Source organism: Odontesthes bonariensis, chromosome 6 (genome assembly GCF_027942865.1).
Source record: "Odontesthes bonariensis isolate fOdoBon6 chromosome 6, fOdoBon6.hap1, whole genome shotgun sequence".
Classification (NCBI taxonomy): domain Eukaryota; kingdom Metazoa; phylum Chordata; class Actinopteri; order Atheriniformes; family Atherinopsidae; genus Odontesthes; species Odontesthes bonariensis.
The window spans coordinates 27,319,174-27,338,210 of record NC_134511.1 but is presented as its reverse complement, the minus strand read 5'-3'; the positions used below and the strand labels follow the sequence as shown (position 1 = coordinate 27,338,210).

Here is a 19,037-nt window from a genome sequence, read left to right as displayed (position 1 = left end):
ATTATCATGCCCACATCCAACCTCATGTCACAATAAAATGTGAAATGTTCATCTACAACCTTTTTGTTTCTTTATCATTATGTCCACTTTCAGTGTCTTGCTCGTGCTGATTTGGCCTCAAGCACTAATAGAGATAAAGGATGGAAGAGTGACAAGTGCGAAATCATAGACCTTTATGCAAGAGACTGCTGGTTTAAGACTCTTCCTTTAACAGCATTTTCTACAGTTCTCATGATTCTTACTTCTTTACTTCTCTACTGTGCTCTCACCCTTGAGTGGATATGGTCAGGAGGTACATGATTAGGATTAGAATTAATGAAAAATGTTATGTGTAGACTTTACATAATATATAGCCTCAAAAATGTACATGGCTATGGCTTACACATGGACTATTCCTGGGTTGCAACTTCTGACATGTCATTTGAGCACTGCCCGACAAAAAGCAACCAGGGTATCTGCACATTTTTCATCAACAAATTTAATGACTTTTAAGACCTTTTTAAGACCTCTAAGAATAAAAAATAAGACCATTACCACGGCAAAAATATATATAAAAACTACACTCTAGGCTGTTCGGTTTAACAAAGCACATTGTATTTTTATCAACAGTGCAAACAGTCAGTGCATATTTACAAACATAAAGTGCATGTCAGGCAACTGCCTTCTCAATAATACAATTACTGCTGTAAATAACATACAAACAGTGTGTAAACAAATGACAAGTCCACAAAAAAACAAAAAAAAAACGGAATTAGCCCAAACAACAGCATTTTTACTGTCGATCCGTTAGGCATCTCAGTTCAGTAGCCTTCTTTTCAATCTCAGCAGTTAGGACCACCAACTGCTCTCTTTTTTCCTTAGCTCGTCGTCTCAAGGTGTTTGATTTTGTTATTAGTGTTGCCATTTTGGTGCCAGCAGAATTCTCCGCTTTTTCTGCCATTTGGTCAGCATCGGTTTGAAGGCTCTCACATACACCTTCCAATGATCTCTTCTGCCTTTTGAGATCCTCCAGTTCCTCCACCACATTCTTTCTTTTTTTCTTTCGGTCATCCGTTTCCTTTTTGCTCCTCTCCTCATCCAGGTATGCTCTGTACCTGGTGCGTGCTGTGGCACAGTAACTGATCATCTCTTTGGTCAGAGGCACTTTGGTCACTCCTCCCCACACTCTGACATGGTCACATATAAGTCTCTGTGCAACGATTCCTTCCTCAGTTAGGTTGTCGGTCTCCACTTCTTTATTTGTTGAAAACCCACGTTCAACTTCAGCTTGCCCATGGGACAAGAGCAGCAGATTTTTGCAGAATGTCCAGAGGTCAGGATAAGACCCAGCCATTCTCTGATGTAAAAATACATCAATTCTGCATTCTTCAGAAGGACTGAAGGAGATGAAGTCCAATCCTTTGGCATCAGTGTGCAGGAAATTTTCGAACTGCTGAGATATCATATCACCTGTAATTAGATTTGATGCAGAAGAAAAATGTCAACACATAGAATTACAATAAGCATAAGAAAGCAGCTTGTAATAATCCCATGATGCCAGAAATGTGCAATAAAAATCTCTGGGTATATGTTAATCTGGGGTGCGTTTCCCAAATCCATAGCTGCTATCCAGTTAGCAACTTTGTTGGTTGGCAATGGGAAATTGCAACAGACATAGTAGCTGACTAAGTTAGCAACTATGGTTTTGGGAACACACCCTAGGCTAATACTTCAAACCAAAAGAGTTGGTTGGTTAATAAAAGGTTTTAAAATCTATATGTTAAAAATATTCATGTTAAAAACAAAATGGAAAAACATAATCTAATATTCCATTCTATTCTAATCCATTCTTATTCCTAAAGTTTACCAGCAGATATCCCGCCTGCCAACTGCTTGTCCTGCACAAACTTCTGGATGAGTGCTTTTATCTTCTCCAGACAGTCATCTGGCTTTGAGTGCATTTTCTTTGGGTCCAAACACATCATATTGTGCACAATTGAATACTTCAGAGGGCACTTATCCAGCGCCTTCTTGCAGATGTTCGAAAGAACAATCTGGCAGTCTTTTCTGAACTGAAGCACACCAAGATCACTGACTCTGCCTTTGACCCCTGACAGCTCCTGACAACAAAACATGGTTTGTCAAATTTCTATGATCTCTCCAAACACTAATGAGAAGGTTAACAATACCTCAATTGTACATATCAAAACAGCTCACACTCCAAGTTATTCACATTTGTTTGACACATTTCTATCTAAAGATATCAATGAATTTACAGGAAGTCCCACCTTGATGACAGCTGTTGCACCCATTCCAATGTCCACTTCCTTTGGACTCAGCCAGAGTTTTTGATCCGTAACATCAAGCCTAACAAGTTTGTACGGAGTGAGAGTCAGGGCATCGCGCTTGATAAAGCGTTTAAGTAGATTCTGAAAATAAAATTCAATTCAGTTAATTTGTGTGTGTGTTTGACATTTATTGTTGTTGTTGTTGTTGTTGAGATGAATGATTACCCGGATCAAATTTTCCAAGTCCTCCCAAAGGAAGGGCATCATCGGCACATCCGTCTGATATTTCACCAGAAATGGCTGAAAGGCTCGTGATATGGCCATGAAAAAATGGAATTTGGCCAGCAGAAGGGGATCCATTTGGGCTTCACAAATGCTGTCAAATGATGATGTCCCTGGGTTCTTCACCTTCTTTGACTTTGCAAGGTCCACATACTTCACAATGGAGGGCCAGACTTCTAACGCTCTTTCAACAGCAGGCAAATTTTCTAACCACCTATGCCCACAGAAAGGCAAGGGGAATGTTGAGGTTGCTGTTGCAGATGTGAAATCTTCTCTTCTGGCTGGTGTGCAGTGGAAGAGAAAATGAAGTGCTTTAAGCACTTTTTGCACCATCCACAATTCAAAACCACCTTTGAACGCATTATGAAGGGTGTGTAAACCACAGCTTCCGACAATTTGAATTTGTGTCCCAGCAAATTGCTCAGCATGCTCTTTTTGCAGGAGGTTCACAAATTTCCAGTTCACAGAGGGTCCATCCATTGACAGAGAGATCATATTCCTGAGGTTTAGTTCCTTTGTACATTCCTAAAATTATGAAAAACACAAACATTAGGCCTATAAAAACTGTCAACTTATTCCTAAAGCAATGATACCAAGATAATTTTATCATTATTATAGCCTGTGTCTGTCAAATATTTAAAATAAGTTTGGTTTACCGTAAGATAAGGTGTGCAAACATTAACATACAGGAAAAATGCCTTATGCCACACACACACACACACACAGCACCAGCCCCCCACCCTGCCTTCCACCAGACAGCCCCCTCACAGCACACACAATATTTCTATGTAGATGACAATAAAAATTAATTGAATCTGTGAGTTTGCTTATTAATTAGGAGAACATTCAAAATAACTTCAAGAATATACTATTCAATTAAAAACCAGCTGACTTAGTCCCAACATCAGGCTAGGAAAGCTGGTTTTGCACACATTTATTCACTAGAGGAACTAAACCAAAACCAACTGTTGCAAATTTGCTTGCCAATAATTATTATTATACCATTTACAAACATTAAACACTGACATTTTAAATCACGTGCTTGTCTTAATTTGTTAGGTTGTTGAATGGCTTACCTTGAACTTTTCCAGTAAGTCTTCAGCAGTGGAGTGACCCATAAACTCTGATCCCAGATACCGGGACTGCACTCGAGAACCATCATCATCCGTCCAATATCGGACATGTAAATCCAATTGTTTGTTTTTGGTGGTGCGATTCATGCTCTCATCAAACATGATAACGAAGCTGCCTTGGTTCACACTGCTTAGAAGTTCCCTTTTTATGAACGGCGCTAACCCAAATCGCGCAAGATATGATGTTTTGTCCTTGCCGCAACTAAAAGTCTTTGCATATTCGGAGTCGGGGAACATTGCTCTGAAGACAGCGCTCACATCTCCGTTGGATGTATATGAATGGTGTCGGCTAACTGTTTGAACAACCCACAGTATTTCGGACTTTAGTGTTGTAATTGGGGCAAATGTACTGAAGGTAGTACTGGTACTGGGCCCCGACGACACCAACGCGGGTGCAACGTTATCATTTGCATTTGCAGTAGATAGGCCTACCGATGCTGCAAACATCCGAATGGGGACAGTAGTTGCCTGACTGTCGGCATATCGCTTGTGTTTCTCCCCTTTCATGTGTGCGTCGAGGGCTCCACAGCCCATTGTTCCCAATTGTATGTTTTTTTTACAAAGTCTGCACCGCGCTTCATATTCGGTAGACTTTTTTAACCAGCCGCTATATTTCTCGTCATCGAGCCAATTTTCGTTAAACTTGCATTTGCCCATCTTGGCTTGCGTCTGCCAGTCTGAAACACTTCTTCGTCTGTTTAATATATATGTTTAGCCTACGGGGGAAACGAAACACTGCCCCCTAAATGGTGTGTGGTGCCTGTACGCGCTACTGTTCACTCTCGTTACGGTGCGTTCACACCAGACGCGGTCGGGCGACGCGATTACATACAAAGTCAATGCAAAGACGCGATTAGACGCGGATTCGAGCCGGCGGCGCGATGAGGCGCGGTGGGGCGGCGCGGTGAGGCGCGGTGAGGAGGTGCGGTGATGCGGTGGCCGCCGCGCGAGTGAAAATATGCGATTTGCGCGAGTTCAAAAAATCCAACTTTGGCGAAATATTCGCGCCAGACAGCCTATCAGCGTTGAGATTCTGGACGACAGTGACGTGGAGACAGATGGACAGGCACTGTCTGTGACATGCAGATGGGACTGCACATGGAAATTAGCTTCTAAGCTACAATCTGGTGCAGGTCATCTCTTTACTTTGTAATTAATGTACTTTGCACATGGTCCCTGACAAAATAAAATAAAAAATTAAATCACCGCCTTCTCCAGGAGTTTCGTCTGGATGACGGCCGCCTCCAGCGGCACCCCAGGCCCACCAGGACCCAGCCCGACGACCCGCTCGGGAGGACCGGCGCCGCGATCTCTCGGCAGGACACCAACCACAGGCGCCCCGCAGCTGAAACGGGGCCGCGGCCCAGCTGCGGAGCCCCTGCAGCCGGCGTCCCGCCGAGAGATCACGGTACCGATCCTCCCTAGCAGGCCACCAAACTGGGTCCCGGCGAGCCCGAAACACCACTGGAAGCGGCCGCCACGGGAGGATCGGTGCCTATCTTCAATTTGAAACTTCATACCAAATTTTATTTTCTCTAAATTAGTAGGCCTAAATTTCTTTTTACTTTGTAATTATAATGTTGAAAAAAATCCCCTCAAAACTATCCTTTCATAAACAGATGCTTCTTTCTTGGTCATTGATCTTCAAACGTAATTTTTCCCCACATAGATACTACATATGGAACAATATTGGTATGAAGTTCCAAATTGAAGATAGGTACTTGATAAATTGTTTAAGCCAATTTATTTTGAAAGTATTATTTAAAGTGTAAAAGTCTAAAAAGTTAAGGCCGCCATTATCATGAGTTCATTATTACTGATTTTTTTAATATAGTGTTTTTTGTTCCTCCATATAAAGTGTAATAACATCTTGTCAATATCGTTTGAGAAATTTTTGTTAACATCGAGAGATAAAGCAGCATGTAAAACGGGATATTCACATCAAGATATTCTTTAATAGCAGCGCATACGTTGTCACTAGCAGCGCTTATATTTTGAAAACATGTAAACCATAGTCCTTCCGGTTTAAAGCACGGACCACCACCAGTCCAATCAGTGATGATTCATGTCGCCCGAGGGTACCTACCATTTCCGTTTTGGTTAATGTTCTTGTGTTTTCTCTTTTGCCGTTGTGTTTTTTGATTTGCCGTTGTGTTTTGCACTTCAGGGCCACTGTAAAGAAGCCTCCAAATGGCATATCAATTTCATCTGGATGCTAAACACTTGAAATGACACATGTAAATGGGGTTCTGTTTGTCCGTCAGGAGTCTCTGAACAGCTGTATTTGGGGTTCACCTTGACAAGGCAGACTGCTCAGTTTCAGTGCGATATTTGAAACAAGCTGCCCACCAACTATTACATTAAGTATGAATTTATATCAAAAGTGTGGAAGATGAATATAATTTTTTAGGCTTGCACACCAAAGCTGTGTTTTTACTAGTAGCTGTGCAGTTCAACACTGTCAGACCTGAACTGCCCTCTTGATACCTTGAAAGAGAAATCCTCGTTACACACTGTCTGAACTCTGTCATGTCCTTTAGTGTTGAGCTGCCCCCAACATCCTTGTGATTATACTGGTCACTCAGTGTTTTGTGATTCCCTATGTAGCTTCAAAAAGAAGACACATTGCTGTCAGTGCCTACTTGAAACCACTAAATTTAGACTGCAGTCTGGCTTGTCAAACACGCCAACAGATGTATTGTGTTTTTCCAAACCAAATTACACCAGTTAATCGGAGATTCATTTCAGGCCGACAAGATTTACCGTGCTGTCTCCTTTTTTTTCTTCTTTTTTTTAGACTTTTGTTCTCACACTTGCTATCAGCCCTGGGTTATATTTACTGCTCCCTACGACCATAAAATAGATCTCTTACTGCCCAAATTACTCTAAGCTTATCAAAGTTTCCTTCACAAGGAAACCAAAGGCAAAGCTTTTCCCCTAACTGGTTCAATTTAAAGCTTCAGATTAGAGCAATAGAACGGTGGCCATTTGTTTTCAGCTAATGCCTGTTCTCCTCAAGATATTTAATTTACTTTCTGCACAGTTTCTAACTGCGTCCAATTTCAGAAACCAATCTTAACCATAACTTGGTGAGCAAAAGTGTTATATTGCTTCAGGGGGGACTAAAAAAAATATTGAGTGACGGAAGTGCTTTCACAAAGCAGAGCATTTCAAAATATCCCACTCTTGTAGATTAGCAAACAACTTGTTTCAAACAAATTCAGATTTAACAACTGTTCTGTCAGCCTGGGTGCGATGAGCTAAACTTACAACATCAGAGTAAGCCAGGTGGCTGCTGATTAATTTAGCATGAAGCCTGGACCTCTTCCCTTCTTGTAAACGACCCACACAGAAGACTGCACCGCTGATCAGTCATACTGCCAATGTGCTCCCTCCTAGCCTCTCAGGTAATAGGTCTCAATTAACCAAGAGACAAGAACAGAGTTAGGCTATTGCAGAGCAAAGGAGAACTCTGTGTTTCACGTCAATCCATTTCAACTGGGAGTCGATGTACAGGTTAAGATAGCTGTCGCCATGTTCTCTTTCTGTGTAACTGAGCTGCTGTTTATTTACTTTCCAACTAGGGTTGCCAACTACCTGAAAAATAAATAAAGGACACTTCATTGGCAGGGCCGACCCAATCACTCTTCCTGGTGAATTTTTTAGCCCAAATTTTTGTGAGTGAAGTGATTTTTTTTTTAACTATTTGACTCGAAACTGAATTGAATTGGATGCAAATTTTTGAGTGACATGAACACATGGAAAACAAATTATCATCCAATAAAAAAATAACTGTTTATTAACTGAATAAAATAACTATCTTTCTTAAACAGAAACCTGTCCTGCTTAAATTAAAACTGTATACATTAATATAAAACAATAGATAGAAAGCAGAACATTCATTCGGTAATAGTGCACATTTTTAGTGCAATAACAAAAGTGCAAACAAAAAGTCTGCAGAAAACTTTCTGTTTGCTTTGTGTCTTCCGCTATCTTCTGCGCGAGCAAAAATACCTCCTCGACCAATGGGATGAGTGTATTCTGTATCGTCATACTTGTGTGACAATATGCTGTCAGCTCATTGGTCACCGAGCAGGACAAGGCCTGGGAACAAGTTTACCGTACATTTTCACATAAAGCGCCCTGTTATTAATTTCCAATGGCATGATACTGACTATTTTTTGACTCTCACAGTAATACGGGACACAGTGCGTCCCTTTTCAGCTCAATACGGGACGGGTGCTTTTGTTTCTAAATACAGGACGGTTCCGTTTTTCAAGGGACGGTTGGCAACCCTATTTCCAACAGTCCTTATAAGCATTGCCAGAAATCAAATAAACATTTTGCTCAGTGTGCACAGTGCACAGTCATCTTACAGATGATTTATATCTTGATACTTGTCTTCCTTCCTGATAAAAAAAAAACCCAATGGAAGTAAAAGCTTTCTTCTTTTTATCAATACTCACATCTTCAAGCAATACTATGTAACATTTCTACCTTAAAATAACAGTTTGAAAAAAATTGTGCGGCTAGAATAAGTTTTAATATTACGATTAGCCTGTCTCCTATGCCCTTCGGGGGTCTGAGTTGGAAAAACTGCGCTATGTAACTTTGCTGGACCGGCCCGGGAGCTGAGCGGAAGTACTTCGACTTGCTTTCTGGCACACCTACCGCAAAAACAAATAGACCCCTCTCACGCTCCCAGGTACATTTGATTACTCTTACCTTCTCGGTCGACATAGCTTGCACCTTCTGACTCCTCGCCGGTTCGTCAACAAACGTGAAACATGAAAGCGAAAGGGTGTTGTATTTACGACAGTGTAACCGTACATTACCTCCAAGCCTGTAGGGGGAGCTCCATAGTGGGCTTTTTGAGAAGTTACATTGTATCGCTTTAAATGAATGTGTTTTCTAATTCATAAGTGTGAATAAATGCCCAAATAAAATGCAAGCAAGACTAAACACAATGGACCTCATGCAAGAACATTTTCGTATTCTTATTCTAAATTTTCTCACTTTGTCGCATGAAGCCACGTCAGATTCAACAAACGCTCTTAACTTCGGAAAAGTGTGTAAACGACCTGTGTAAACATGATGAATCCCACCCGTGCGCATCTAAGTGCAAGTGCACGAGGATAGTAAATTTGCATACCCCAAGCCCAATATAATACTATATAAGACTACGCTTCCTCTCTCCTGTGCCAGGAAGTGTTGAATGTTAATTTATGACAATGGCATCGAGGTACGGTGGCCGACACGTGCAAACGCGCTGCAAACGGCGAAACAAATCCAACAATAAAATGCTGCAAGAGAAAAATGCGGCAATAACAAAAACGACCGGAGCACACGCGCTGCAAACCCCAAAACACATGCAAGACAGAAACGCTGCAAACATCAAAACACATGCAAGAGAGAAACGCTGCAAACATCAAAACACATGCAAGACAGAAACGCTGCAAACATCAAAACACATGCAAGACAGAAACGCTGCAAACATCAAAACACATGCAAGAAAAAAACGCGCTGCAAACTTCAAAACACAACGGAAGTTCGCCAGGCCACTAGGGTGTCTCGACCTACCATATTAATGAAAGAGAAGAAAGTCAAAAGGTACGTTGTCATTTACGTCTTTTTTAAACACTTGGCCGTAATCTTTTACCTTATAATAGCGACATAACTCCACTGCTCTTCTATAATAAAGTAAAAGATTACGGCCAAGTGTTTAAAAAAGACATAAATGGCAACTACCTTTTGACTTTCTTCTCTTTCATTAATATGGTCGATCTCTCATAGTCGATCCCCTATCCCACAGGTCGAGACCGTCTAGTGGCCTGGCGAACTTCCGTTGTGTTTTGATGTTTGCAGCGTTTCTGTCTTGCATGTGTTTTGAAGTTTGCAGCGTTTCTGTCTTGCATGTGTTTTGAAGTTTGCAGCGTTTCTCTCTTGCATGTGTTTTGGGGTTTGCAGCGCGTGCGCGTGTGCAGCGTTTTACTGTTGGATTTGTTTCGCCGTTTGCAGCGCGTTTGCGGCGCGTTTGCACGTGTCGGCCACCGTATCGAGGCGCAAAAAGAACAACTTTACGGGCTCTGAGATTGAAGTTCTTTTTTAGCAGTGTCAGCAGTGAAATTACGGGACCTGCTAAAGCGAAGAAATGGGATGCAAATACGAGTGCTGTTAATTCCGTGTCATCTGTAGTTCGTAATATCACCGAAATAAAAAAGAAATGGTTTGAAATGAAAATGGCTCAAAAAAAAAAAACGTCTCTCCATGGCCAGGCGCTCGATGACTGCAACTTAAAGCCGTGCAATCAGTTGTTGCCTCATCATGATGGCACTTTGATGGGGCGGTCCATGAGGGGGGTCTTCTGGCATGTTGTCTGCCGGCTGGTTTAGGTAGTGGGAGACCCTCGTTCATGGCAGTATTGTGCAAAACGTAGCGTGCCAAAATAATCTGGCATGCCTTTTCTGGGCTATAGGGTAGTTTGCCCATATCGAGACACATCCACCTGGCCCACAGCACACCAATAGTGCGCTCCACAACGGCACGGGTGCGCGTATGACAGTCGTTGTACGAGCGTTCCGGTCTCGTTATAGCCAGGGGGCTATAGCATAGCCTCGACCACCTGGAGGAAATAGTGAATTTTAAGTCAATAATCTGATGAAGTATGCATGGTGAATATTAACAATCAGACAGTCACTTACCAACAAGACAGCCATCTCCATGCGCCTTGCGCAAGACGCGTGCCAACTGCTCTATTTTGCAGCACAAAGAAGCCATGCGAATAAAAAATGAGTCCAGTTGAATCCAGTTCTTATTGATCTACTGAGAACAGCAGGACTGTGTCAGGACTGGTGGGGTGGCAGGACACAGATGCGGACTCAGAGATGTAAAAAGCAAACTGATTTATTCTCAAAACACAGGGATTAACAAAAAGTGCCGCTGAGCCGGATAACAAGACGTAAACTGTGAAATCAAAACATGAACAGGACTATGACAAAAACAAAACAAACGACTAAGCATGGCATGGAAAAACACTTAACTTTACGTGGCTTGACGTGGTAAGGGAGAGGTGATATCGGGGAAAATCCCATGGGCGTGACTGACTGTCTGGATGATTTTATGTCACTAGTGTAAAACTGGAGTGCATTTTCAAAATCAACTTGTAATTTCCACCCCCCAGCCGATTCACATTGCGATCTTTACTTTTTCACTGTTTCTCCAAAGTGCTCGTTGGAGCACATAAATTGACAGATTTAGCAAAATGTAATTAATGATTTGAGACATGTTATTGGAAAAACATATCCATCATTGTATCACATTACAATAAGATCTATAATGTGAGCATTCATCAATGAAAATTTCATCAGTGCCTACATTAAGAAAATGTTTTTTTGTTGTTGTTTTTAGAGAAATCCGTTGCTGTTCAATCAGACATATCAGCACATTTAAAAAAACAAAAAACAAATTTGATCAGAAATGACAACTTCTGGAGCATTTGTGACTTTAAAATCTAGACCAGGGGTCTTCAACATTTTTCAGGCCAGGGACCCCCAAACTGATGGAGAGTTGGAGCAGGGACCCCCCTACTATTTATATGGCATACAATTGTGTTTTATATTAAACGGGGCTTAGTGCCGTGTATAAACATAGCTACTCTGTTATTGTGCATTCAATACTAAACTATTCAAATAATACACAGGTTAATCTATTCATGTTTTTATTTTAAACATGTGCAAGGTACAAGGTGGCCGTGCCACTGCCATTTATAAACAAACAGCTTGCATACAACACTGAGCTATTCAAATAATCCACAAATTTTAGCTTTAAACATGCATGTATATGGGACAATGAATCCTCAAACCATCTGTGGATGGCACACGTACTCTCACATTAGTGAGATGTCTGACCCTGATGAGCAGCACACAGCTGATCCAGCCTTGGAAGGATGGAGGTTGTCAGGCAGAGGGTCATATCAGCCTCAGGCTGTAGCCTTGACCTGTATTTGTTTTTCAAGTAAGTCAGTGAGCAAAATCCACTTTCGCAAAGATAGGTTGTGGCAAAGGGCAAAAGGCTCATCATGGCTTTTCCTGCCAATTGCGGAAAGTCTTTCTGGCAAGAGATCCATAACTGGGTGAGTGGTTTGTGTCATATATGTGTCTGAACGTACTGTCAGTGGATAGTTCGATTAGCTGATCCTCCTCTGTCACTGTCAGGTGTATGCCGTCTGCTGCGTTGTCTGTGAATGGAAACAGTATCCATGTCTTGTCCCTGCACCACTCAGAAAAGTAGTGCCCAAATTGTCCCTCGAGCGCCTCCAAATGCGCATGAATTGCGCGTGTTACGGGGGGCGAGAGCACAGCAGAATCTCCCAGCTCATCCACTGATGGAAACATGGAAAATATTTCCTCCCCGATGCGCTCCCTCCACCTTTTGATTTTTTTTTAGAAAGCCTTCCATTTTGTCATACAGATGCATTCATGCATGTGTAATGCGGCCTTGCAATGAACTGTTCAGTTTGTTCAGCTCAGCGAAAACATCAGCAAGATAGGCAAGTGTGGTGACCCAAACATTGTCACTGAAAAGTGCAGCCAGCTCTGTGCGCTTTTGAAGAAGTAAAAACTCCCGAATAGACTTGCGCAGTTCCAGCACACGTGACAACACTGTTCCAAGTGAAAGCCCCCGAACTTCGGAATGGTACAGTAAGCAGCACAGAGATTAGAGAAGAGACATGTTTGCAATGCGCTCTTCTTGACTAGATGACTAGACTTTGGCAACAAGTGACTCCCTGTGTAGCATGCAGTGCGTCCAAATCACTTGCAGAGACACATCCCTTACAAGCGCGATTAGTCCACTTTTTAAACCAGCCATGGCTCTTGCACCGTCAGTGCACAGCGCAATACATTTTGTCCATTCTCTCTGAAAAAAACATTGATCATTTTGAAGATTTCTAGTTGTGCGTTGAGGGAGGCACTTACAAAACAAAAATTCCTCCTGCATTTCCTTATCATCGACAAAGCGCACAAACGCCAGAAGCTGGGCGTCCTTCGACACATCTGTTGACTTGTCTAATTGTAACGCAAATGCATCTGCATCTGCCAACTTCAGCTTCTCTATCAGTTGCACCCTCACATCAGATGCCATGTCGTCTATACGGCAAGCTATTGTTGTGTCCGACACTGGAATGGTTTTCAGTTTATTAATGTCAATATCATTTCCATACATGGTTTTACACATATCGTTTACTGAAGGCAATATTAAATCCTCTGCAAGTGTGTATGGCTGTTTCTTCTGGGCAATCTGAAGAGCAATTTGATAAGAGTATTTCAAAGCTAGCTCACCAACTTTGGCTGATTTTCTCATCAATGTCTGTTGACCTTGGAGGGATTTGAGGCTAGCTTGGAAGTATGCAACAGGTTTGTCTTTTAAGTGTCTGTGTGTTGTCTCCAAGTGACGCTGCAGCTTTGATGGCTTCATAGATTCATTTGAAAGAACAGTAGAGCAAATGACACACATTGGAAACTCAATGCCATCTGTCTCCTTAAAGGTAAAACCGAACTTCAGATAATGATGTGCATATTTTCGGGTCTTCTCCCTTTTGCGCTCACCCTTATTAGCTGCTACATCTGCAGCAGGTTCTGCCTTGTCACTTGCATGTTCACGGGTGGTTCCTGAGGTGGATGGTATCTCACTTGTGCTTGTGGATTTTTTTGGTCGAGTTACAAAACGATCCATTTTATATATATGGTCTTCTCAATAATGTCGCTGCGTGCGTCCTTGTGTCTGGGTCTTCAGTAAACTGGGGACTGAATAGGCTCTCGGCCAATCACGGGTTAATGTGCATTTAAAGACATTGCAATTTGTGAGAAAAAACTGTTTGAAAAAATAAATAAATATTAAAAATTGTCTAATCAAACAAAGATTTTGCGACCTCCCCTGCAGTACCTCCGCGGACCCCCTGTTGAAGACCTCTGCATTACAGGTCTGCACATTTCATGCTTCCTGTATGATTAACTTTTTAATGAGACACATGCTATCCCTTGAATTCATTCTTAGTTGATATCTGCTTATGCCAGTTTCATCTGTTACTTCCAAGTCAAAATTGTGGCAGGAAATCTGCAGAGCGCTTTGGACAGTTTTATATGGGGAGCCACCGGGGCCATTATTCAGAATTAACTTACATACAAACATAATAAATCAAACTCTCTTACATACTATGCTGAAAACCTTACACACTAATGAAATGCGCTCATATATACAACTGAAATACTCTCATACACACTTAGAAGTCAAACTCTCTCACATACTGTATTGAAAACCTTGCATGCATTCTAATGAAATGCTCTCATACACATAAATGAAAAACCATGCACTCACACATTACATCCTGCTGAAAAGCTCTCATAAACTAGTGAAAACTGTTGGTATATCATTTTAATTACTTTTGGTTTCAAGACATTTTGGGAATATATCCTGAAGTTTGAACTTAACGAGCAGCTGAGATGAGCAGATTTTCATTACGCTGCCTGAAATTAGTTTTCTTTACTTTATATATTGGCTACTTTCTTTCAAAAGTTGCCTCAGTGTTACCATAAGACCAAATAAAGACAGAAGATATCAGAGAGCATTTCTCTCCACATTCATCAGCTCCACAACCTGTTACTGTTTTTATTCGGTAACAAAATCCCAGCTTAATCAAAATAAATGAGACTGCAGAGCACATTTTTCTTCTTCTGCCTTCTCTCCTGGGCTGCCGCTCTTTTCTCAACTCAACAAACGAATTTTCAATGACTCATCTGCGATGCCTCAGAGAGTAGGAAGTAAAGGTGATGGAGGGGAGGAACTAAAGAGGCCTGAGGTTTCCCAGAGCTTCATCGCTCATGCAAGGCAGCATCACGAAGGAGGGGCCACAGGTGGCTGGCAGTGATGGATACCGGAGCCGCTGTATAATCTTTCACCCTTTCAAAAGATGTTTGAGAGGCAGACTGTCAAAGGGCCACTGCAGAGCAGACCCCTACAGACTGCTGCAGAGCTCCTGACTGCGTCTGGGGACGCCGCCACAAAATTGAATTCTCCGTCCTGCTGGCAGCACACTGACAGAGTGGTTATTGTGCAGCTTATCAGCAGGGACGTGAAAGGGAAAGATTTGCTGTTCTCTCGGAGGCAAGTATTGCCCTCCATCAAAATGTTAGGAGGGAAACAGCTGACCTCACCATCTGAGAAGTAAATTGTTAACAAACTGCAGATTTTCATCGCTCTCTGCCACAACACTGACAGAACGCAAACGCTTTCGAAGTTTCAGCGGCTTGATCCCCAGTGACACAATTTAGTAAACGTTTATTCATGGGGAAAATTTGATTCAGGGGGATATGGAAATGCGATTCAATGAGTGCACACTGGCATTTATTTTCTCTTGGCCTTTTGCTCCAAGCCATATTTATGGAGGAGCTAACTTGATTGTGAGAGCAAGGCGATCAAGATGACCATTTTTCATAAACAATAAGATTAGAACATCATGATGGCGATTACGCAGGGTGCGTATAATTTGGAGCAACAGGGCGCTATTACAGCCATTATTGGGTCAATGATTCTGGTGGCGTGCAATTAAAAATATGAACCTTTTTTTAACTTCTCTTGCTGCCAAATATATCAAACACCTTAAGGTCTCAGGCATAGTTTAAATTCTATACCTGGAGTGTGTTGTCACTTATGTAGCGGCATCATTGTAGTGCTCTCATTAAGCCCAATCAGGAGAGTTGTCTGTGGCAATTGAGGACACTGTATTAAAATACATGACAAAGTATATAAGTAGATGCATGATAATAAAACCAAAATCCGTACAGATTTAGCTGTGAAATGCTTTTCTCTGTGAACTGAAATCCACCATATGTTCACTTCAAATTGTTTTTTTTTCCCCACCTTATCTAGCAGCCTGAAATTGTGAAAAGAAACAACAAACTTCCCTTGCAAGACATACACAAACATGTTTCCATGAATCAAATGCCTCTTTTTCCATTTGGTTTTGCAGAGGGCCTGTCTGGCTCTGATGGATTGTGAGTGAGAAACACCATATCATCATTTAAAAATGTCCCTCCTCTGTAGAGGAGGATGAAGAGCAGAATGTGTATCTATTTCCTAGACTGAATCATTTAATGCATCTGTCTCTGATTCCAGGTCTGAAGCGCAGCTACACCTGTGAAGTCTGCAGTGTCACACTCAACTCGGTGGCACAATACCACGCACATCTGCAGGGCTCAAAGCACCAAAACAAGTGAGTGGATCCTGCAGCAGCATAGCTAATATACACTGTTAGGCATTAATGCATTGTGAAATGCTACATACTATACCTAGCCCTCTAGAACAAAGTATGTTGTTGTCTTTGCTCTCATCTCCATATCTACCTATGCAATTCAGATACAATGAATTTCAATGCATGCATAAACGATGAGGACATTGTATTGCACTACACAGCTTGGACAGAAATATCAGATGGTCTCATTTTGCTCTAATTGAGCCTCTTTTTGCTTTAATACAGTCGCTAACTGGTGGTTGTGGCGCCCAGAGGAGACAATTTCAAGCTGAGAGTCAACAAGCTTTTATAGTTCAGTCACAGCAAACAGGCAGCCTGCTGCAAGTCGCTTTCTAGTACACTGCTATCTAGAAATTAGTTCAAACATGGGCTAATTTTAAAAAAGCTGCACATAGCTGCTTCCCCGCTGGTCACATCTGGTACATTATTTAGATATGCATAATCTTATAATCAGAGCCGGACAGTAACGGCGTACATTTACTTGAGTACAGTACTTAAGTACAATTTTGAGGGATCTGTACTTTACTCGAGTATCATTTTTGGGGAGTACTCATGACTTTACTCAAGTACATTTGAGAGGCAAATATTGTACTCTTTGCTCCGCTACATTTTTATCCATAACCGTGAGTTAAAAAAAAACAACAAAAAAAACCCCTCAATTTGTCGTTTCCCTCTCAAACGTGATTGGATTGTGCAGGCACCACTGATTGGGACAGCCTATCAGCAATCACCTTCAGCTTTCCACCAAAGTCAACTCCATGGTCAAAAATTAGATGAGAGTTAATGATAGTTTTCGCTTCAAGTGTTTGCTCTGTTTACCAAAAGAGAACTTCATAACTGCCTACAAAAATTCATCCTCCAACTTGCGGAAGCATGTCAAGGTACGTACATTGAAATAAACTTCCTTACATTTCTAAGCTAGATTCTAGCTACAGAAAAGTGCACTAAATGATTGGCTATCTACGATAATGCAGCTTTTTACATTCTCGGTTACGTTTGAGTCGTCGAAGCCACATGCACCCGCCAATTTGCCACCTGTAGCTAGCCATTCAGATGGCTAACTTTGGCCTGACAATAGTGAGCATAAGCCGAGACAAGCTAATCGTGTAACACCTGCTGCAAGACAGAAGCCCGTAACATCAGTTACGGTATTTTAGCTTTGTTCCGCTGCACTTTAGAACGCTGGAATTAAGTTACAGCGGAGTTACGGCCATGGTTACGGCACTCTGCCTTTGTTTTACCATGCACCAATGTTAAGACAGGGTTCGAGTTTTGTTTACTGCGCTGGAGTTACGGTGTTATGGTGGCTAGCTGCCTGCCAATCTGAACTCACTGACAGAAAACAACGCGAGTGGGTTGCTATGCTGTGTGTATAACACGGTCAGGTTCAGAGGTGTGTCAACCCAGAACACTGCTATATTGCCTTCTTTGCTGTTTTAGTTAAATTGATTTGCTTGATGAAAAAACACATACATACAATTGTTAGCTGAATTTTCTTTTCTGATATTACATATTTATGTAAGCTGAGCATTTGTTTTTATGTTCTTGAGTATACTGTGTGTTTAACAGTCAGGTTCAAATGTGGATGCAAAAATCCATTAAAACTCTAGCAGAAGTTTGTCAGTGTTGCCATTGTGCTATTGCCTTGCAAGTGAGAAATGTTAAATAAAGCAACATGGTAAAAAGATGAAAATGACTTGATTTTACTTTCAATTCCTTTTACATTCTCCAAGGTATTAACATTAACATTTTTCATAACTCCATGTAGGACGTTTCTATACATAAATGTAAGCACTGTGGCAGTAGTAATGCAATATTTAGAAAATGTACTCTTGTACTCTTGATACTCAAGTACTTTTAAAAACAAGTACTTCAGTACTTTTACTTAAGTAGACATCTGACTGTAGTACTTTTACTTGTACTTGAGTAAAATTTATCAAGGGGTATCTGTACTTTTACTCAAGAAAGGAAGCTGTGTACTCTGTCCGCCTCTGCTTATAATGCATTTACGCAAACAGCTTTCAAGAAAACATTGGCTTCTCAGTACCTTCTGTTTACTTTGATAAAAGACAAAACAGAGTAACAAGGATTGCTTTGTTTAATTTTAAATGCAATAAATTTAATGCATACATAGTACAGCGTACATAGATCTATGTTCAGCCCTTTACTCAACTTACCTACTAGAAAATCAGGTTTCTTTTAGTGTTTTCTTTGACTTTTCCAAACGTTTCCACGTTAAAAAAAACCCTGTTGCAGCTCACACCAAGTTAAGCAGACCGAGTCCGTGATACTGTCTTATGCAAAAGGGACTTATAAATCCATAATGTAGCATTCACTCAAATCATTTTGAAAATTTTGAGGTTTGAGTTTTAGAAATTTGCTCTTCTCATGACCCCCTTCTGAGTAGCTTTTATCTTAGCTCCTCCATCAGAATTCACTTCTAATTCTCCAAACAGAGATAACTCTGACTGACACTCACTACTTTGACTTTGCAGTCGCAACATTTTTTTTATGTATACTTAGAGACAATATGGCCGCTATATTTAGGAGGATTGAAGAGCAGTTCAAAAGGAAAGATCCAAATATATTTAATGCCCTTCAAGGCCACATAAGACTGTCAAGAAATTAGCTCACTGACATCTTCATCATCTGTTTGTTTGAAGACTGAAAGCAGATCGATGTTCAACCTTAAAGTGTTCCACCAACAACTGTTTAAATCCTGTTTCGTGTCTGTACATGTAATGCCATTACAACCAAACATGCAGTCTGGTTTTTTAATAAAGCTAAATTTTATGAACACTGGAGATGAACTGGCTAATGGAAGCAGATGCTATGTGTCAGCTGCCAGCTGACATGATGTGAAGTGATTTCACACAGAATGACCACATGTCCTTCAGATTTGCACGATGTAAAATGTTTTGCATCGTTTATGTTTTTTTCCGCTTCCTTCATTCCACAGTCCCGCACGTGCTTATTTATTCATTCTTCTTTGCATCGTTTACTCCACCAAAAGCACATTCAGTGGGAACAAGTCGACTGCAAACACTG

The 19,037-nt window shown here is 41.3% G+C and overlaps 2 protein-coding genes across 2 annotated transcripts in view; one reads left to right on the top strand and one right to left on the bottom strand.

Moving 5' to 3' along the window:
• The window catches only part of LOC142382392 (zinc finger matrin-type protein 4-like), a 192,931-nt gene that overhangs the window by 134,541 nt on the left and 39,353 nt on the right, over positions 1-19,037 (top strand). The window contains exon 6 of the mRNA XM_075468190.1: positions 15,854-15,950. Within this exon, the coding sequence (XP_075324305.1) occupies positions 15,854-15,950 (97 nt within the window). The remainder of the gene's footprint in view (positions 1-15,853; positions 15,951-19,037) is intronic.
• On the bottom strand, positions 454-4,467 carry LOC142382391 (uncharacterized). Its single transcript, XM_075468189.1, has 5 exons — positions 3,626-4,467; positions 2,493-3,074; positions 2,268-2,408; positions 1,847-2,099; positions 454-1,449 (listed from the first exon to the last, which is right to left on the bottom strand). Exons 1-5 carry the CDS (start codon positions 4,337-4,339, stop codon positions 773-775), a joined length of 2,367 nt encoding a protein of 788 aa, XP_075324304.1. The 5' UTR covers positions 4,340-4,467; the 3' UTR covers positions 454-772.